The sequence below is a fragment of the Bombina bombina genome, chromosome 1 (genome assembly GCF_027579735.1).
Source record: "Bombina bombina isolate aBomBom1 chromosome 1, aBomBom1.pri, whole genome shotgun sequence".
NCBI classification, from domain to species: Eukaryota; Metazoa; Chordata; class Amphibia; order Anura; family Bombinatoridae; genus Bombina; species Bombina bombina.
The window spans coordinates 56,432,479-56,446,664 of record NC_069499.1 but is presented as its reverse complement, the minus strand read 5'-3'; the positions used below and the strand labels follow the sequence as shown (position 1 = coordinate 56,446,664).

The 14,186-nt window shown below is 46.7% G+C and overlaps 1 protein-coding gene across 6 annotated transcripts in view; it reads left to right on the top strand.

Moving 5' to 3' along the window:
• TMEM63C (transmembrane protein 63C) overlaps positions 1–14,186 on the top strand; it is a 115,894-nt gene that overhangs the window by 30,122 nt on the left and 71,586 nt on the right. For all 6 annotated transcript variants that reach the window (XM_053697379.1, XM_053697378.1, XM_053697377.1 and 3 more), the window contains 3 exons: positions 852–925; positions 1,007–1,087; positions 6,584–6,695. In XM_053697379.1, the coding sequence (XP_053553354.1) occupies positions 852–925; positions 1,007–1,087; positions 6,584–6,695 (267 nt within the window). The remainder of the gene's footprint in view (positions 1–851; positions 926–1,006; positions 1,088–6,583; positions 6,696–14,186) is intronic.

Below are 14,186 nucleotides of genomic sequence, written 5' to 3'. Positions count from 1 at the left end.
ATCTTATTATTCTAAGGCACATCAGGCAGGTCCAAGCCACCCACATTAGTTACATATCAACCGCCTACCAGCTCTCCCCAAAAATGTGTAGCAGCTAATATGTAGCTAGTGCATCATTAGGTCCTCCCCCTTCTCCTACATCCCCCTTTGCTAGTCTTTTGAAGTTATTATTGCCTCCTCTTTAATCCTTTCACATATTTTGGAGGGATTGAGTCCCATCTTCTCCATACATTTATTTCCCTACCCTGCACTTGCACTGTATAACTCGGAATGCCAACCCATCACTATGCCATATTTGTAACACATCATGAATGCCCTCCATGCACACTAATTGCTAGGCCCTGACTTCACTCATCTGTAAACTTGCCCTTGCACTCACCTTTCGACTTTCCTATATTTCTCACCACTAAAAGCACCACTCTTTGCTAGATTTAATTCATACTCAACTATAGACTCACCAGTCTTTGCTGGTGTTGGCCTAGAAATCTTTGCTAGACCCTAACTTCACACTCATTGCTAGACCCATTCCTTATATTAATTGCCATACAAGTTCTTGCTTTGTTTTTGTTGTTTGTTTGCCCACTCCTCACGCCCTTACCTAGGCCCTTCATACCATTTGCTAGGCCCTCCCCTTATACCATTTGCTAGGCCATTCACTCATACGCCTTGCTTGGCAATTCCCTCTGCTCTCCTCACTTGTTACCAGATCATCCCCATTCAATCTGGTGTGCTCCTTCTCACTAGGATCTCACCGCCCAGGCTATGGCTTGACACCCCATTGCCAGACCATTATCTAATATATACAAGATCCTCAGTACCATCCCCTATATTACTCTGAGTTTGTTTTGTAGGTTGCAAGAACACTGATGGTCACTAAAATTCCGCAGGAGATTTCAGACTCTTCACTCATCACCAAACATTTCCAGTAAGTGCCTTTCCACCCTTCCCTCCCCCCACCATAAACTTAACAATGACTGACCCCTTCACTTGTCTGTCTGTGCCACAGTGAGGCCTATCCAAGCTGCACGGTGACAGATGTTCAGTTTTGTTACGATGTACGACGTCTGATGAAGCTGGATACTGAGAGGTGAGACTTCCCCACGGCTCTTTAAATGTAGCTACAATGCAGAGACTGGCCTCTCTTACATCCTTTTTCTATTTAGTTTTACTCCCCCTTTATCTTCTTGATTTTCTGCCGAGCTTCTTCCAATCTACAGGTTTCCACCCTCTCTCATTTTCTGTGCTCTCTCCAATCCTTTTCTCTATAGATCCCTCAGTCAGCGCTCTCCACGCCCCATCATCTCACAGACATACTGTACTTCCCCAACTCCCATGGAGTCCTCCTTGAATACGTTTCATACTGTCTTTACCTTATGTCCTTCCTATGTGCGCTCAGCCACGTATCCCTCCCGATCTTACTGCTGTACATCTCTCCCAATGTTCTCCCTCACTTCTCTTCCTTCATTCCTTATCCTTGTTTTGCTTTTTCCTGGCTCCATACTACATACTCATACTATTCCCCAGTGACTTCTCTAATTTATCTCTGTCTCTTTTTCATTTTATTTTCTCCAGCTTTGCCCCTTCTCTAAATTTAAAGGGGCACTCAAGTCAAAATAAACTTTTATGATTCAGAAAGAACATGCTGTTTTAAGGCACTTTCCAATTTACTTTGATTATAAAATTTTGCACAAACTTGTTATATACACACTTTCTAAGGAAAAAGATCCTACTAAGCATGTGTACAAGCTCACAGGGTATACTAGTCTATGATTGGCTGATGTCTGTCACATGATATAGGGGGCCGGAAAATGGGAGAGAAAAATAAATTAGAAAAAAAATCTACTGCTTATTTGAAATTCATAGTAAGTGTTATTGGATTGTGTTTTTATTATGCACTTGTTAATTATGCAATTCTACTGCATTGAGTGGTCCTTTTAACATTCTACATCTTCAGTGCTAATCTCCATCCTTGTTATGCCATCAATCCAGCTATCAAAACGTAAAGGAACATAAAAACTAAAACATTTCTTTCATAAAGATACTGTATCCTTTTTCACTAACTTTCTAATTTACTTTTATTATCAAATATGCTTTATTCTCTTGGTATCCTTTGTTAAAGGAGCAGCAATGCAATACTGCAAGCTAGCTGAGCATTCCTGGTGAGCCAATGACAAGAGGGATATATGTGCAGATACCAATCAGGAGCTAGCTCCCAGCAGTGCATTGCTGCTCCTGGGCCTACCTAGGTATGCTTTTCAGCAAAGGACACTAAGAAAACAAGGCAAATTAGATAATAGAAATAATTTGGAAAGATGTTTAAAAATTATATGCTCTATATGAATCACGAAAGCTTAATTTGGACTTTACTTTCCCTCTCCCTTCTCAGTAACTTCATTTCTTTATGTTTTTTCGCCTTTGTATCCAATGTCCTTCCCCTTGTTGGTTTCCACCCTCCACCTGTTATAATTTATCTCTTGTTTGCCTCTATCATTTTCTTCTTTTTTTCTTCTTCCTGCTTCTCCGTATCACTTTGTTTCCTTTTATTTTCCCTTTACTATTCGTATTTTCATTCTTCCTTATTTCTCTCTGTCCCCTGCATTTTCGCGGCTTGTTTTTGTCTATCCCCTCCAAATTGTTTTTCTCTCCAATGATCCTCCCCACTCTTTTCAAATTCTTATTTATTTCTCGTCCTTCTTTTGTTCCTTCCTTTTCTCCCCTCTCTTCTGCCTCCCTTCTGTCCACCCTGCACCCCTTCCCTCCCTTCTCTACACCCTGCACCCCTTGCCTCCCTTCTGTCCACCCTGCACCCCTTCCCTCCCTTCCCTACACCTTGCACCCCTTGCCTCCCTTCTGTTCACCCTGCACCCCTTCCCTCCCTTCCCTGCACCCCTTCCCTCCCTTTTCTGCACCCTGCACCCCTTCCCTCCCTTTTCAGCACCCTGCACCCCTTCCCTCCCTTCCCTGCACCCCTTTTCTCCCTTCTCTGCACCCTGCACCCCTTCCCTCCCTTCCCTGCACCCCTTCCCTCCCTTCTCTACACCCTGCACCCCTTTTCTCCCTTCTCTACACCCTGCACCCCTTCCCTCCCTTCTCTGCACCTTGCACCCCTTCCCTCCCTTCTCTGCACCCTGCACCCCTTCCCTCCCTTCTCTGCACCTTGCACCCCTTCCCTCCCTTCTCTGCACCTTGCACCCCTTCCCTCCCTTCTCTGCACCTTGCACCCCTTCCCTCCCTTTTCTGCACCCTGCATCCCTTCTCTCCCTTCTCTGCACCTTGCGCCCCTTCCCTCCCTTCCCTGCACCCCTTCCCTCCCTTCTCTGCACCCTGCACCCCTTCCCTCCCTTCTCTGCACCCTGCACCCCTTCCCTCCCTTCTCTGCACCCTGCACCCCTTCCCTCCCTTCTCTGCACCCTGCACCCCTTCCCTCCCCTCTCTGCACCCTGCGCCCCTTTCCTCCCTACCCTGCACCCCTTCCCTCCCTTCTCTGCACCCTGCACCCCTTCCCTCCCTTCTCTGCACCTTGTACCCCTTCCCTCCCTTCTCTACACCCTGCACCCCTTCCCTCCCTTATCTGCACCTTGCACCCCTTCCCTCCCTTCTCTGCACCCTGCACCCCTTCCCTCCCCTCTCTGCACCCTGCGCGCCTTTCCTCCCTACCCTGCACCCTTCCCTCCCTTCTATGCACCCTGCACCCCTTCCCTCCCTTCTCTGCACCCTGCACCCCTTCCCTCCCTTCTCTGCACCATACACCCTTTCCCTCCCTTCTCTACACCTTGCACCCCTTCCCTCCCTTCTCTGCACCCCTTCCCTCCCTTTTCCCTCCCTTCTGTCCACCCGGCACCCCTTCCCTCCCTTCTCTGCACCTTGCATCCCTTCCCTCCCTTCTCTACACCTTGAACCCCTTCCCTCCCTTCTCTGCACCCCTTCCCTCCCTTTTCTCAACTATACACCCATTCCCTCCCTTCTGTCCACCCGACACCCCTTCCCTCCCTTCTCTGCACCTTGCACCCCTTCCCTCCCTTCTCTGCACCTTGCACCCCTTCCCTCCCTTCTCTGCACCTTGCACCCCTTCCCTCCCTTCTCTGCACCTTGCATCCCTTCCCTCCCTTCTCTGCACCTTGCACCCCTTCCCTCCCTTATGACTACCATGAACCCCTTCCTTCTCTGCACCTTGCACCCCTTCCCTCCCTTCTCTGCACCTTGCACCCCTTCCCTCCCTTTTCTGCACCTTGCACCCCTTCCCTCCCTTCTCTGCACCTTGCACCCCTTCCTTCTCTGCACCTTGCACCCCTTCCCTCCCTTCTCTGCACCTTGCACCCCTTCCCTCCCTTATGATCACCTTGTACCCCTTCCCACTCTTATGACCACCAAGCACCCCTTCCCTCCCTTTTCTGCACCTTGTACCCCTTCCCTGCCTTCTCTGCACTTTGCACCCCCTTCTCTCCCTTTTCTGCACCTTGTACCCCTTCCCTGCGTTCTCTGCACCTTGCACCCCTTCCCTCCCTTTTCTGCACCTTGTACCCCTTCCCTGCGTTCTCTGCACCTTGCACCCCCTTCTCTCCCTTTTCTGCACCTTGTACCCCTTCCCTGCGTTCTCTGCACCTTGCACCCCCTTCTCTCCCTTTTCTGCACCTTGTACCCCTTCCCTGCGTTCTCTGCACCTTGCACCCCCTTCCCTCCCTTTTCTGCACCTTGTACCTCTTCCCTGCGTTCTCTGCACCTTGCACCCCCTTCCCTCCCTTCTCTGCAGCTTGTACCCTTTCCCTGCGTTCTCTGCACCTTGCACCCCCTTCCCTCCCTTTTCTGCACCTTGTACCCCTTCCCTGCGTTCTCTGCACCTTGCACCCCCTTCCCTCCCTTTTCTGCAACTTGTACCCCTTCCCTGCGTTCTCTGCACCTTGCACCCCCTTCCCTCCCTTCTCTGCACCTTGTTCCCCTTCCCTGCGTTCTCTGCACCTTGCACCCCCTTCCCTGCCTTTTCTGCACCTTGTACCCCTTCCCTGCGTTCTCTGCACCTTGCACCCCCTTCCCTCCCTTCTCTGCACCTTGTTCCCCTTCCCTGCGTTCTCTGCACCTTGCACCCCCTTCCCTGCCTTTTCTGCACCTTGTACCCCTTCCCTGCGTTCTCTGCACCTTGCACCCCCTTCCCTCCCTTCTCTGCACCTTGTTCCCCTTCCCTGCGTTCTCTGCACCTTGCACCCCCTTCCCTGCCTTTTCTGCACCTTGTACCCCTTCCCTGCGTTCTCTGCACCTTGCACCCCCTTCCCTCCCTTCTCTGCACCTTGTACCCCTTCCCTGCGTTTTCTGCACCTTGCACCCCCTTTCATCCCTTCTCTGCACCTTGTTCCCCTTCCCTGCGTTCTCTGCACCTTGCACCCCCTTCCCTCCCTTCTCTGCACCTTGTTCCCCTTCCCTGCGTTCTCTGCACCTTGCACCCCCTTCCCTGCCTTTTCTGCACCTTGTACCCCTTCCCTGCGTTCTCTGCACCTTGCACCCCCTTCCCTCCCTTCTCTGCACCTTGTTCCCCTTCCCTGCGTTCTCTGCACCTTGCACCCCCTTCTCTCCCTTTTCTGCACCTTGTACCCCTTCCCTGCGTTCTCTGCACCTTGCACCCCCTTCTCTCCCTTTTCTGCACCTTGTACCCCTTCCCTGCGTTCTCTGCACCTTGCACCCCCTTCCCTCCCTTTTCTGCACCTTGTACCTCTTCCCTGCGTTCTCTGCACCTTGCACCCCCTTCCCTCCCTTCTCTGCAGCTTGTACCCTTTCCCTGCGTTCTCTGCACCTTGCACCCCCTTCCCTCCCTTTTCTGCACCTTGTACCCCTTCCCTGCGTTCTCTGCACCTTGCACCCCCTTCCCTCCCTTCTCTGTACCTTGTTCCCCTTCCCTGCGTTCTCTGCACCTTGCACCCCCTTCCCTCCCTTTTCTGCACCTTGTACCCCTTCCCTGCGTTCTCTGCACCTTGCACCCCCTTCTCTCCCTTCTCTGCACCTTGTTCCCCTTCCCTGCGTTCTCTGCACCTTGCACCCCCTTCCCTCCCTTCTCTGCACCTTGTACCCCTTCCCTGCCTTTTCTGCACCTTGTACCCCTTCCCTGCGTTCTCTGCACCTTGCACCCCCTTCCCTCCCTTCTCTGCACCTTGTACCCCTTCCCTGCGTTTTCTGCACCTTGCACCCCCTTTCATCCCTTCTCTGCAGCTTGTACCCCTTCCCTGCGTTCTCTGCACCTTGCACCCCCTTCCCTCCCTTCTCTGCACCTTGTACCCCTTCCCTGCGTTCTCTGCACCTTGTACCCCTTCCCTGCGTTTTCTGCACCTTGCACCCCCTTTCATCCCTTCTCTGCAGCTTGTACCCTTTCCCTTTTTCCCTCCATCCCTACCTATTCCCTCCACTTTCCATTCCTGCCCCCTCCCTTTTATATGTACTGCCTTCTCTTCTTCCTTCTTTTCTAGCCTTTTCCCGTCTCTCCTTTTTGTCTTTTCCATTTCATTGTTTCTATGCTTTATCCACTTTATAAGTCTTTATTTTAATGCTCATATTGTAACCTCTTTGTGCCCCATTCTTCCTTGATCCTTTGCCCCGACAGACGCAGAGCTATGAAAGGTCGCTTGTATTTTGCCGGACGATCTCAAAAAGAAGGGAAAATCCTGATTAAAACACACCGATGTGGCAGACTCTGCCCTTGCTGCTTCCAGGAGGTGAGGGAAAGTGTGTGTAATAGAGAGGTGAATGGCAGGAGGCTGGCACATTGTAAATGAGTGAGATGGGAGGTTGGCACTGGGTGTATAAGATAGGAGGTTTGCACTGTGTGAGTGAGATGGGAGGTTGGCACTGTGTGAGTGAGATGGGAGGTTGGCACTGTGTGAATGAGATTGGAGGTTGGCACTGTGTGAATGAGATGGGAGGTTGGCACTGTTTGAGTGAGATGGGAGGTTGGCACTGTTTGAGTGAGATGAGACGTTGGCACTGTGTGTATAAGATGGGAGGTTGGCACTGTGTGAGTGAGATGGGAGGTCGGCACTGTGTGAATGAGATGGGAGGTCGGCACTGTGTGAATGAGATGGGAGGTCGGCACTGTGTGAATGAGATGGGAGGTTGGCACTCTGTGAGTGAGATGGGAGGTTGGCACTGTGTGAGTGAGATGAGACATTGGCACTGAGTGAGATGAGACGTTGGCACTGTGTGAGTGAGATGGGAGGTTGGCACTGTGAGATGGGAGGTTGGCACTGTGTGAGTGAGATGAGACGTTGGCACTGTGTGTATAAGATGGGAGGTTGGCACTGTGTGAGTGAGATGTGAGGTTGGCACTGTGTGAGTGAGATGTGAGGTTGGCACTGTGTGAGTGAGATGTGAAGTTGGCACTGTGTGAGTGAGATGTGAAGTTGGCACTGTGTGAGTGAGATGTGAGGTTGGCACTGTGTGAGTGAGATGGGAGGTTGGCACTGTGTGAGTGAGATGGGAGGTCGGCACTGTGTGAGTGAGATGGGAGGTCGGCACTGTGTGAATGAGATGGGAGGTTGGCACTGAGTGAGATGAGACGTTGGCACTGTGTGAGGGAGATGGGAGGTTGGCACTGTGTGAGTGAGATGAGACGTTGGCCCTCTGTGTATAAGATAGGAGGTTGGCACTGTTGATGTTTGCTTGTAAGATGGCAGACTAGCACTGTGTGTGTGCCAAGAAGGATGATTCAATCTGGTACAAACTTTAGCTGAGAGCAATTAGCTGTTGCACTTGTATGAATTTAAGAATGGCACAGTTTGCATAGAATGTGGAAGTTGGGTCTTTAAAATATATATAAAGCACTCTGTAATTTGACTATTGTGTTTTTGAGTGGGAAGCTGGCATCCTGGGTGTGGGATAGGGTAGTGCATGTACTGAAGAGGATGGCACTGTGCATTGTGGGCTAGATTACAAGTGAAGCACAAATTTTTTGCGTGCCCGAAAACGGGCAAATTTTGCAGGCGCCCAATAAATAACCAGCCATTATAAGTGGCTGGTTATTGCTACCACGAGCTTGCGGTAGCAATTAGCGCTTATAAAATTAACCAGAGATCAGGTCTCTGGTTAATTTTATAAATGTGCACCAAATGCCCCCAAAAAACAGTGTATTTTCTTAAAAATTAAAATTGTAGAATTTTTATTTTTCAATAAATGAACTGCACTAGGCAGTATTTTGGTGGTAAAGTTGGCGGGAGTAGGGTGAACCTCCGCATTCTCCATGCCTTTACATTTTTACATTGCGGTCTATAGGAACTGTGTTTTCCCAATAAATATATATGTATATGCTGATATACATATATATTTATGTGTTAATTTGTGCATATACACATGTTAATTCATAAATATATGCATATATATTTATATACATATATTTTTAATATTGCTACCACCGTTGCACTGCTTACCCCCTTCGCTACGCTTAGGTTCTGTGCCATTTCTGGAGCTGTTATTACTGGTGGAGCGCATATATCACTTAATCTGGCCCTATATGTTTTAGGGTGTTTTGGAACTGTGTGCTTGTAAAGTAGAGGGATATACTGTCTATATATGGTAAGAAAGAACTGCATATGAAGAAAAAACTGGTTTTGTGTACTTGAAGATTGTCCTATACTAAGTGAGACGCTAAAGATGCCGCTGTGTCCGCCAGGGGGCATTATCATTATTATTCTTGGGCTAATCTGTTAATACACAACTCTATCTAGCGTTTATTTAGGGGCAGGCTGCACTGCAACTGTGGTTGCTTGGGGAAAGCTCCTGCTGTAGTATGTGTAATGCAGATGCAGAAACAATGAGTGTTTAAGGAAGAAGAGACACTGGGTGCATAAGTATGAGGCTGGCATGGAATGTGCAAGATCGAGATGGAGGAACAGTGAGTGCTTAAGGAAGGAGCGACTCTGCGGGTGCATGGGTATGAGGCTGCCATGGAGTGTGCATGAGCGATATGGAGGAACAGTGAGTGCTTGAGGAAGAAGCGTCTCTTCGGGTGCATGGGTATGAGGCTGGCATGGAGTGTGTATGAGCGAGATAGAGGAACAGTGAGTGCTTAAGAAAGAAGCGACACTGGGGTGCATGGGTATGAGGCTGGCATGGAATGTGCAAGATCGAGATGGAGGAACAGTGAGTGCTTAAGGAAGGAGCGACTCTGCGGGTGCATGGGTATGAGGCTGCCATGGAGTGTGCATGAGCGATATGGAGGAACAGTGAGTGCTTGAGGAAGAAGCGTCTCTTCGGGTGCATGGGTATGAGGCTGGCATGGAGTGTGTATGATCGAGATGGAGGAACAGTGAATGCTTGAGAAAGAAGCGTCTCTTCGGGTGCATGGGTATGAGGCTGGCATGGAGTGTGCATGATTGAGATGGAGGAACAGTGAGTGCTTGAGAAAGAAGCGACTGCGGTGCATGGGTATGAGGCTGGCATGGAGTGTGCATGATTGAGATGGAGGAACAGTGAGTGCTTGAGAAAGAAGCGACTGCGGTGCATGGGTATGAAGCTGGCATGGAGTGTGCATGATCGAGATGGAGGAACAGTGAATGCTTGAGAAAGAAGCGACTCTTCGGGTGTATGGGTATGAGGCTGGCATGGAGTGTGCATGATCAAGATGAAGCAATAGTGCTTGAGGAAGAAGTTACACTATAACAGCCAAAACGTATCTGGGAAGACTTTCCACAACATTTTGGAATGTGTGTCCATTCAACCAAAAGAATGTCTGACTCGCAGTTGGTGTTACAATTCATCCTAAAGCTGTTCAGTGGAGTTAAGTCAGGGGACTCTGCAGGTCACTTGAGTTCCTCTACACCAAACTCACCAAATCATGTCTTCATGGACCTATCTTTGTGTTAACAGTTTGGGGAAAGACCTTTCCTGTTTCAGCATGGCTGTGCCCCTGTGCACAAAGTTGGAAGCACCCAATTGTCTAAAACATTTGTGTATCCTGTACCATTAAGATGACCCTCAACTGGAAATAAGAGCCTTGTCTAAACCGCTAAAAACAGCCAAAGACCATCAGACATCTAGATAGTGAAGAGTGATTTATTACTCCAGAAAACACATTTCTACCTTACTAGAGACTAGTGCCAGTGTACTTTACACCACTCCAGCTGACGCTTGGCATTTTGATGTGAGGCTTGTTTACAGCTGCTCGGCCATGGGAGTCGATTTAATGAAGCTCTTGACACACAGTAATTGTGCTGATGTTGCTTCCAGAAGCAGTTTGGAACTCTGTAGTGAGTGATGCAACAAATAATATGCGCTTTAGCCCTCAGCAGCCCTTTGTATGAGTTGGCACGGTCTACCACTTTGTAGCTGGGCTGTTGTTACACGCTTTCACTTTGGAATAATAGCACTTACATTTAACCGGGTCAAATCTAGTATGGCAAACTAACCTGAGGCAAAGATGGCATCCTATGACAGTGCCGTGCTTAAAGACACTGAGCTCTTCAGAGTGACCCATTGTACTGCTAAAGGTTGTCTATGGAGATTTCATGGCGATGTGCTGGGTTTTATGCACCTGTTAGAAATGGGTGTGACTGAAACACCTGAACTTAATAATTTTCGTAGGGGTGTCCACATACGTTTGGCCATATAGCGCATGTATAAGCAAGTCAGGCTGCAAATAAATCTACCTCATGAAATACACTTCCATTAAAGGTGGCAAAGGCAAACACTGTGTGGGGACTTCAAGAATACCTGGGATAAGCATAAGGCTATCATACAAACGTATTTATGCCTATGATAAGCATAAGGCTATCCTACAAACGTATTAATGCCTGGGATAAGCATAAGGCTATCCTACAAGCGTATTAATGTCTGGAATAATCATAAGGCTATCCTACAAAAGTATTAATGCCTGGGATAAGCATAAGACTATCCTACAAACGTATTAATGCCTGGGATAAGCATAAGGCTATCCTACAAGCGTATTAATGTCTGGAATAATCATAAGGCTATCCTACAAAAGTATTAATGCCTGGGATAAGCATAAGACTATCCTACAAACGTATTAATGCCTGGGATAAGCATAAGGCTATCCTACAAACGTATTAATGCCTGGGATAAGCATAAGGCTATCCTACAAGCATATTAATGTCTGGAATAATCATAAGGCTATCCTACAAAAGTATTAATGCCTGGGATAAGCATAAGACTATCCTACAAATTTTTAGGAAATTTTAGGCTGACTTGTTGGGCCTATGGTTCTTATCTGCTGTTAAAATCTATTTTTCTAAGTAGGATTCCAACACTTCCTCTGTTTTAGGTGCAAGAGTGTGGCTAAAATGATAGTCACCAAAGGATAATATGGCTGTAGAAAATGTGTCATAGGTAGCCAGAAGTTGGAGATGATGTGACGTGGGTGTAAATTGCAGACACAACGTGTATTCCAGTGCGCAGAGAAGAAAGATGCTGCATTAGTGGAGTGATAGTCAGTGCGTATGAGTTTGCAGAGTTTATATGTTAGACCAAGCTGAGACCATGTTATTATGGCTGAGGAGACAGAAATAGGTATCTCCAGCAGCCAACAGGAAACAGGGAACTAATTAAGTCAGGGAGTAGAGGGAAATGTCAGTATTCTGGCAGTGTGTTCTGAAAGTGATTTGCATCAGTTCAAGAGGTGTGTAGTAGGAAGCTTTATCTAATCAAGAGGGAAATACATACGTGTGTGTGGTTGTGTGTATATATATATATATATATATATATATATATATATATATATATATATATATATATATATTTAATGTAGCACACAGAGAAAGTCCAGCACTCACTTACAAGCTCTCAGCTAAGATAAAAAGCAACAATGGAAGAGTTAGTTACCGCATCTGGCCAAATGGGACAAGCCCAGGTACCACGTCAAGGTCTCTTCCAAAAACTTGGGTCCCTAAACAGCCACACAATGCAGGCTCACAATCAAACAAACTGGGAACAAAATGAAGGGTGCACAGGCTTATGTAATCTCCCCAGACATATACAAAACATGGAAGGGACAGCACTCTCAGGCCGGACTGGGTACACATCCCATGACCCTGTAACATGCACAGCCTTGGGTGTAAAACAGCACTCTCAGGAAGCTGCACCGTCCACAGAGCCACAGGCAGTTTACCCCAGACAGGTCTGAGTGCACGGCCCAAATGGGAAAATTACAAAACAAATGTATAACTTAATGTAGCACACAGAGAAAGTCCAGCACTCACAAGCTCTCAACTAAGATAAAAAGCAACAATGGAAGAGTTAGTTACCGCATCTGGCCAAATGGGACAAGCCCAGGTACCATGTCAAGGTCTCTTCCAAAAACCTGGGTCCCTAAACAGCCACACAATGCAGGCTCACAATCAATCAAACAAAGTGCACCCTTCATTTTGTCCCCAGTTTGTTTGATTGTGAGCCTGCACTGTGTGACTGTTTGGGGACCCAGGTTTTTGGAAGAGACCTTGACGTGGTATGTGCAGCTTCCTGAGAGTGCTGTTTTGCACCCAGGACTGTGCATTTTACAGGGTCATGGGATGTGTACCCGGTCCGGCCTGAGAGTGCTGTCCCCTTTCGTGTTTTGTATATGTCTGGGGAGATTACATAAGCCTGTGCACCCTTTATTTTGTTCCCAGTTTGTTTGATTGTGAGCCTGCATTGTGTGACTGTTTAGGGACCCAGGTTTTTGGAAGAGACCTTGACGTGGTACCTGGGCTTGTCCCATTTGGCCAGATGCGGTAACTAACTCTTCCATTGTTGCTTTTTATCTTAGCTGAGAGCTTGTAAGTGAGTGCTGGACTTTCTCTGTGTGCTATATTTTTTTCTGACATGTAAAAATGGTTGACCACGTAATGTTTGTAGGTATATTCTTACTGGCTGTTCTAATTGTCGTCTAACATCGCTATGGTTTAGGCTTACTTATATAAACACTGACACCACACAGCACGTGTGATATTGTAAATATTTGTCACGGAAGTGACGTCACGATGGTAGAGTTCCGGTGCAAAGTAAACACGTTTAGTATAAGTAAACACGTTTAGTGAAGTATTGCACACACTAAGCATCATATAAGAAATATATGGAACGAGGTTCATTGTAAATTGTGCTTTATCATACAATGTAGAATTAGGTTTATTAATGGTGAGTTGTTTAAATACACGGGGCCACTGGAGACACGAGTGATCCCCCCTTTTTTATTCACAATTGTTGTACGTATAAAGATTGTTGTAATAACCCAGAAGTGGATGTTGTAGACTTCCAGGTTCACATTAACCTAAACAGGAAATGTCAGTTTGGTGCCTTTTTTGACAGGAAGAAGGAGGTACCTGTTTGTGTTTCACTCTATTTAAGCACGGTTTGTGTGTGTTATTTGTGTTCTGAAGAAGAGGAGTTTTGATCCCCGAAACGCCAATAAATTTGACTAATTGTTTTGAAGAAAACCTGGTTTGCCTCCTTTTTGTTGAAGCTTGCTATATATATATATATAAGTGCAAAAGTCCAGCACTCACTATGCTAATATGCTCCGGGGTGCATCCCAATACTGATATACAAGAAGGCCAAATAGAGCACTCGCCGTTCTAGAATAAAACTTTTTTCCACGACAACAACGGCGAGTGCGCTCTTTGGCCTTCTTATATATATATATATATATGTGTATGTGTGTGTGGTTGTGTGTATATATATTTATTTATATATATATATGTGTGTGTGTGTGTATGTATTTATATATGTGTGTGTATATATATATGTATGTGTTTATGTATTTATATGTGTGTGTGCATATATGTATATACACTGTATATGTGTGTGTGTGTATATATATATATGTATGTGTTTATGTATTTATATGTGTGTGTGCATATATGTATATACACTGTATATGTGTGTGTGTGTATATATGTATTTATATGTTTGTGTGCATACCTCCCAACATTTCAAAATTCAAAAGAGGGACACCCCCCCCCGCAAAATATTTTATGTGGGCGGGGCTTAAAAAAAATCATAAGACCAAAGTAATATAAATAAAAAATTTAATACATTCATAGATTTTAATACACTTAGGCAGCAAATCAAACACAAGCTCAAACCATTGGTATGGCTATGTGAGCTATGTATTTAATTATCCTTTGCACAGACATTGCTAAATATTTTTATCTTAATTGGACAATTAATAATAAATTCTTTAAAACTACTCTCTTCATTCCCCATTAATATTCTAAGTTCTGGCC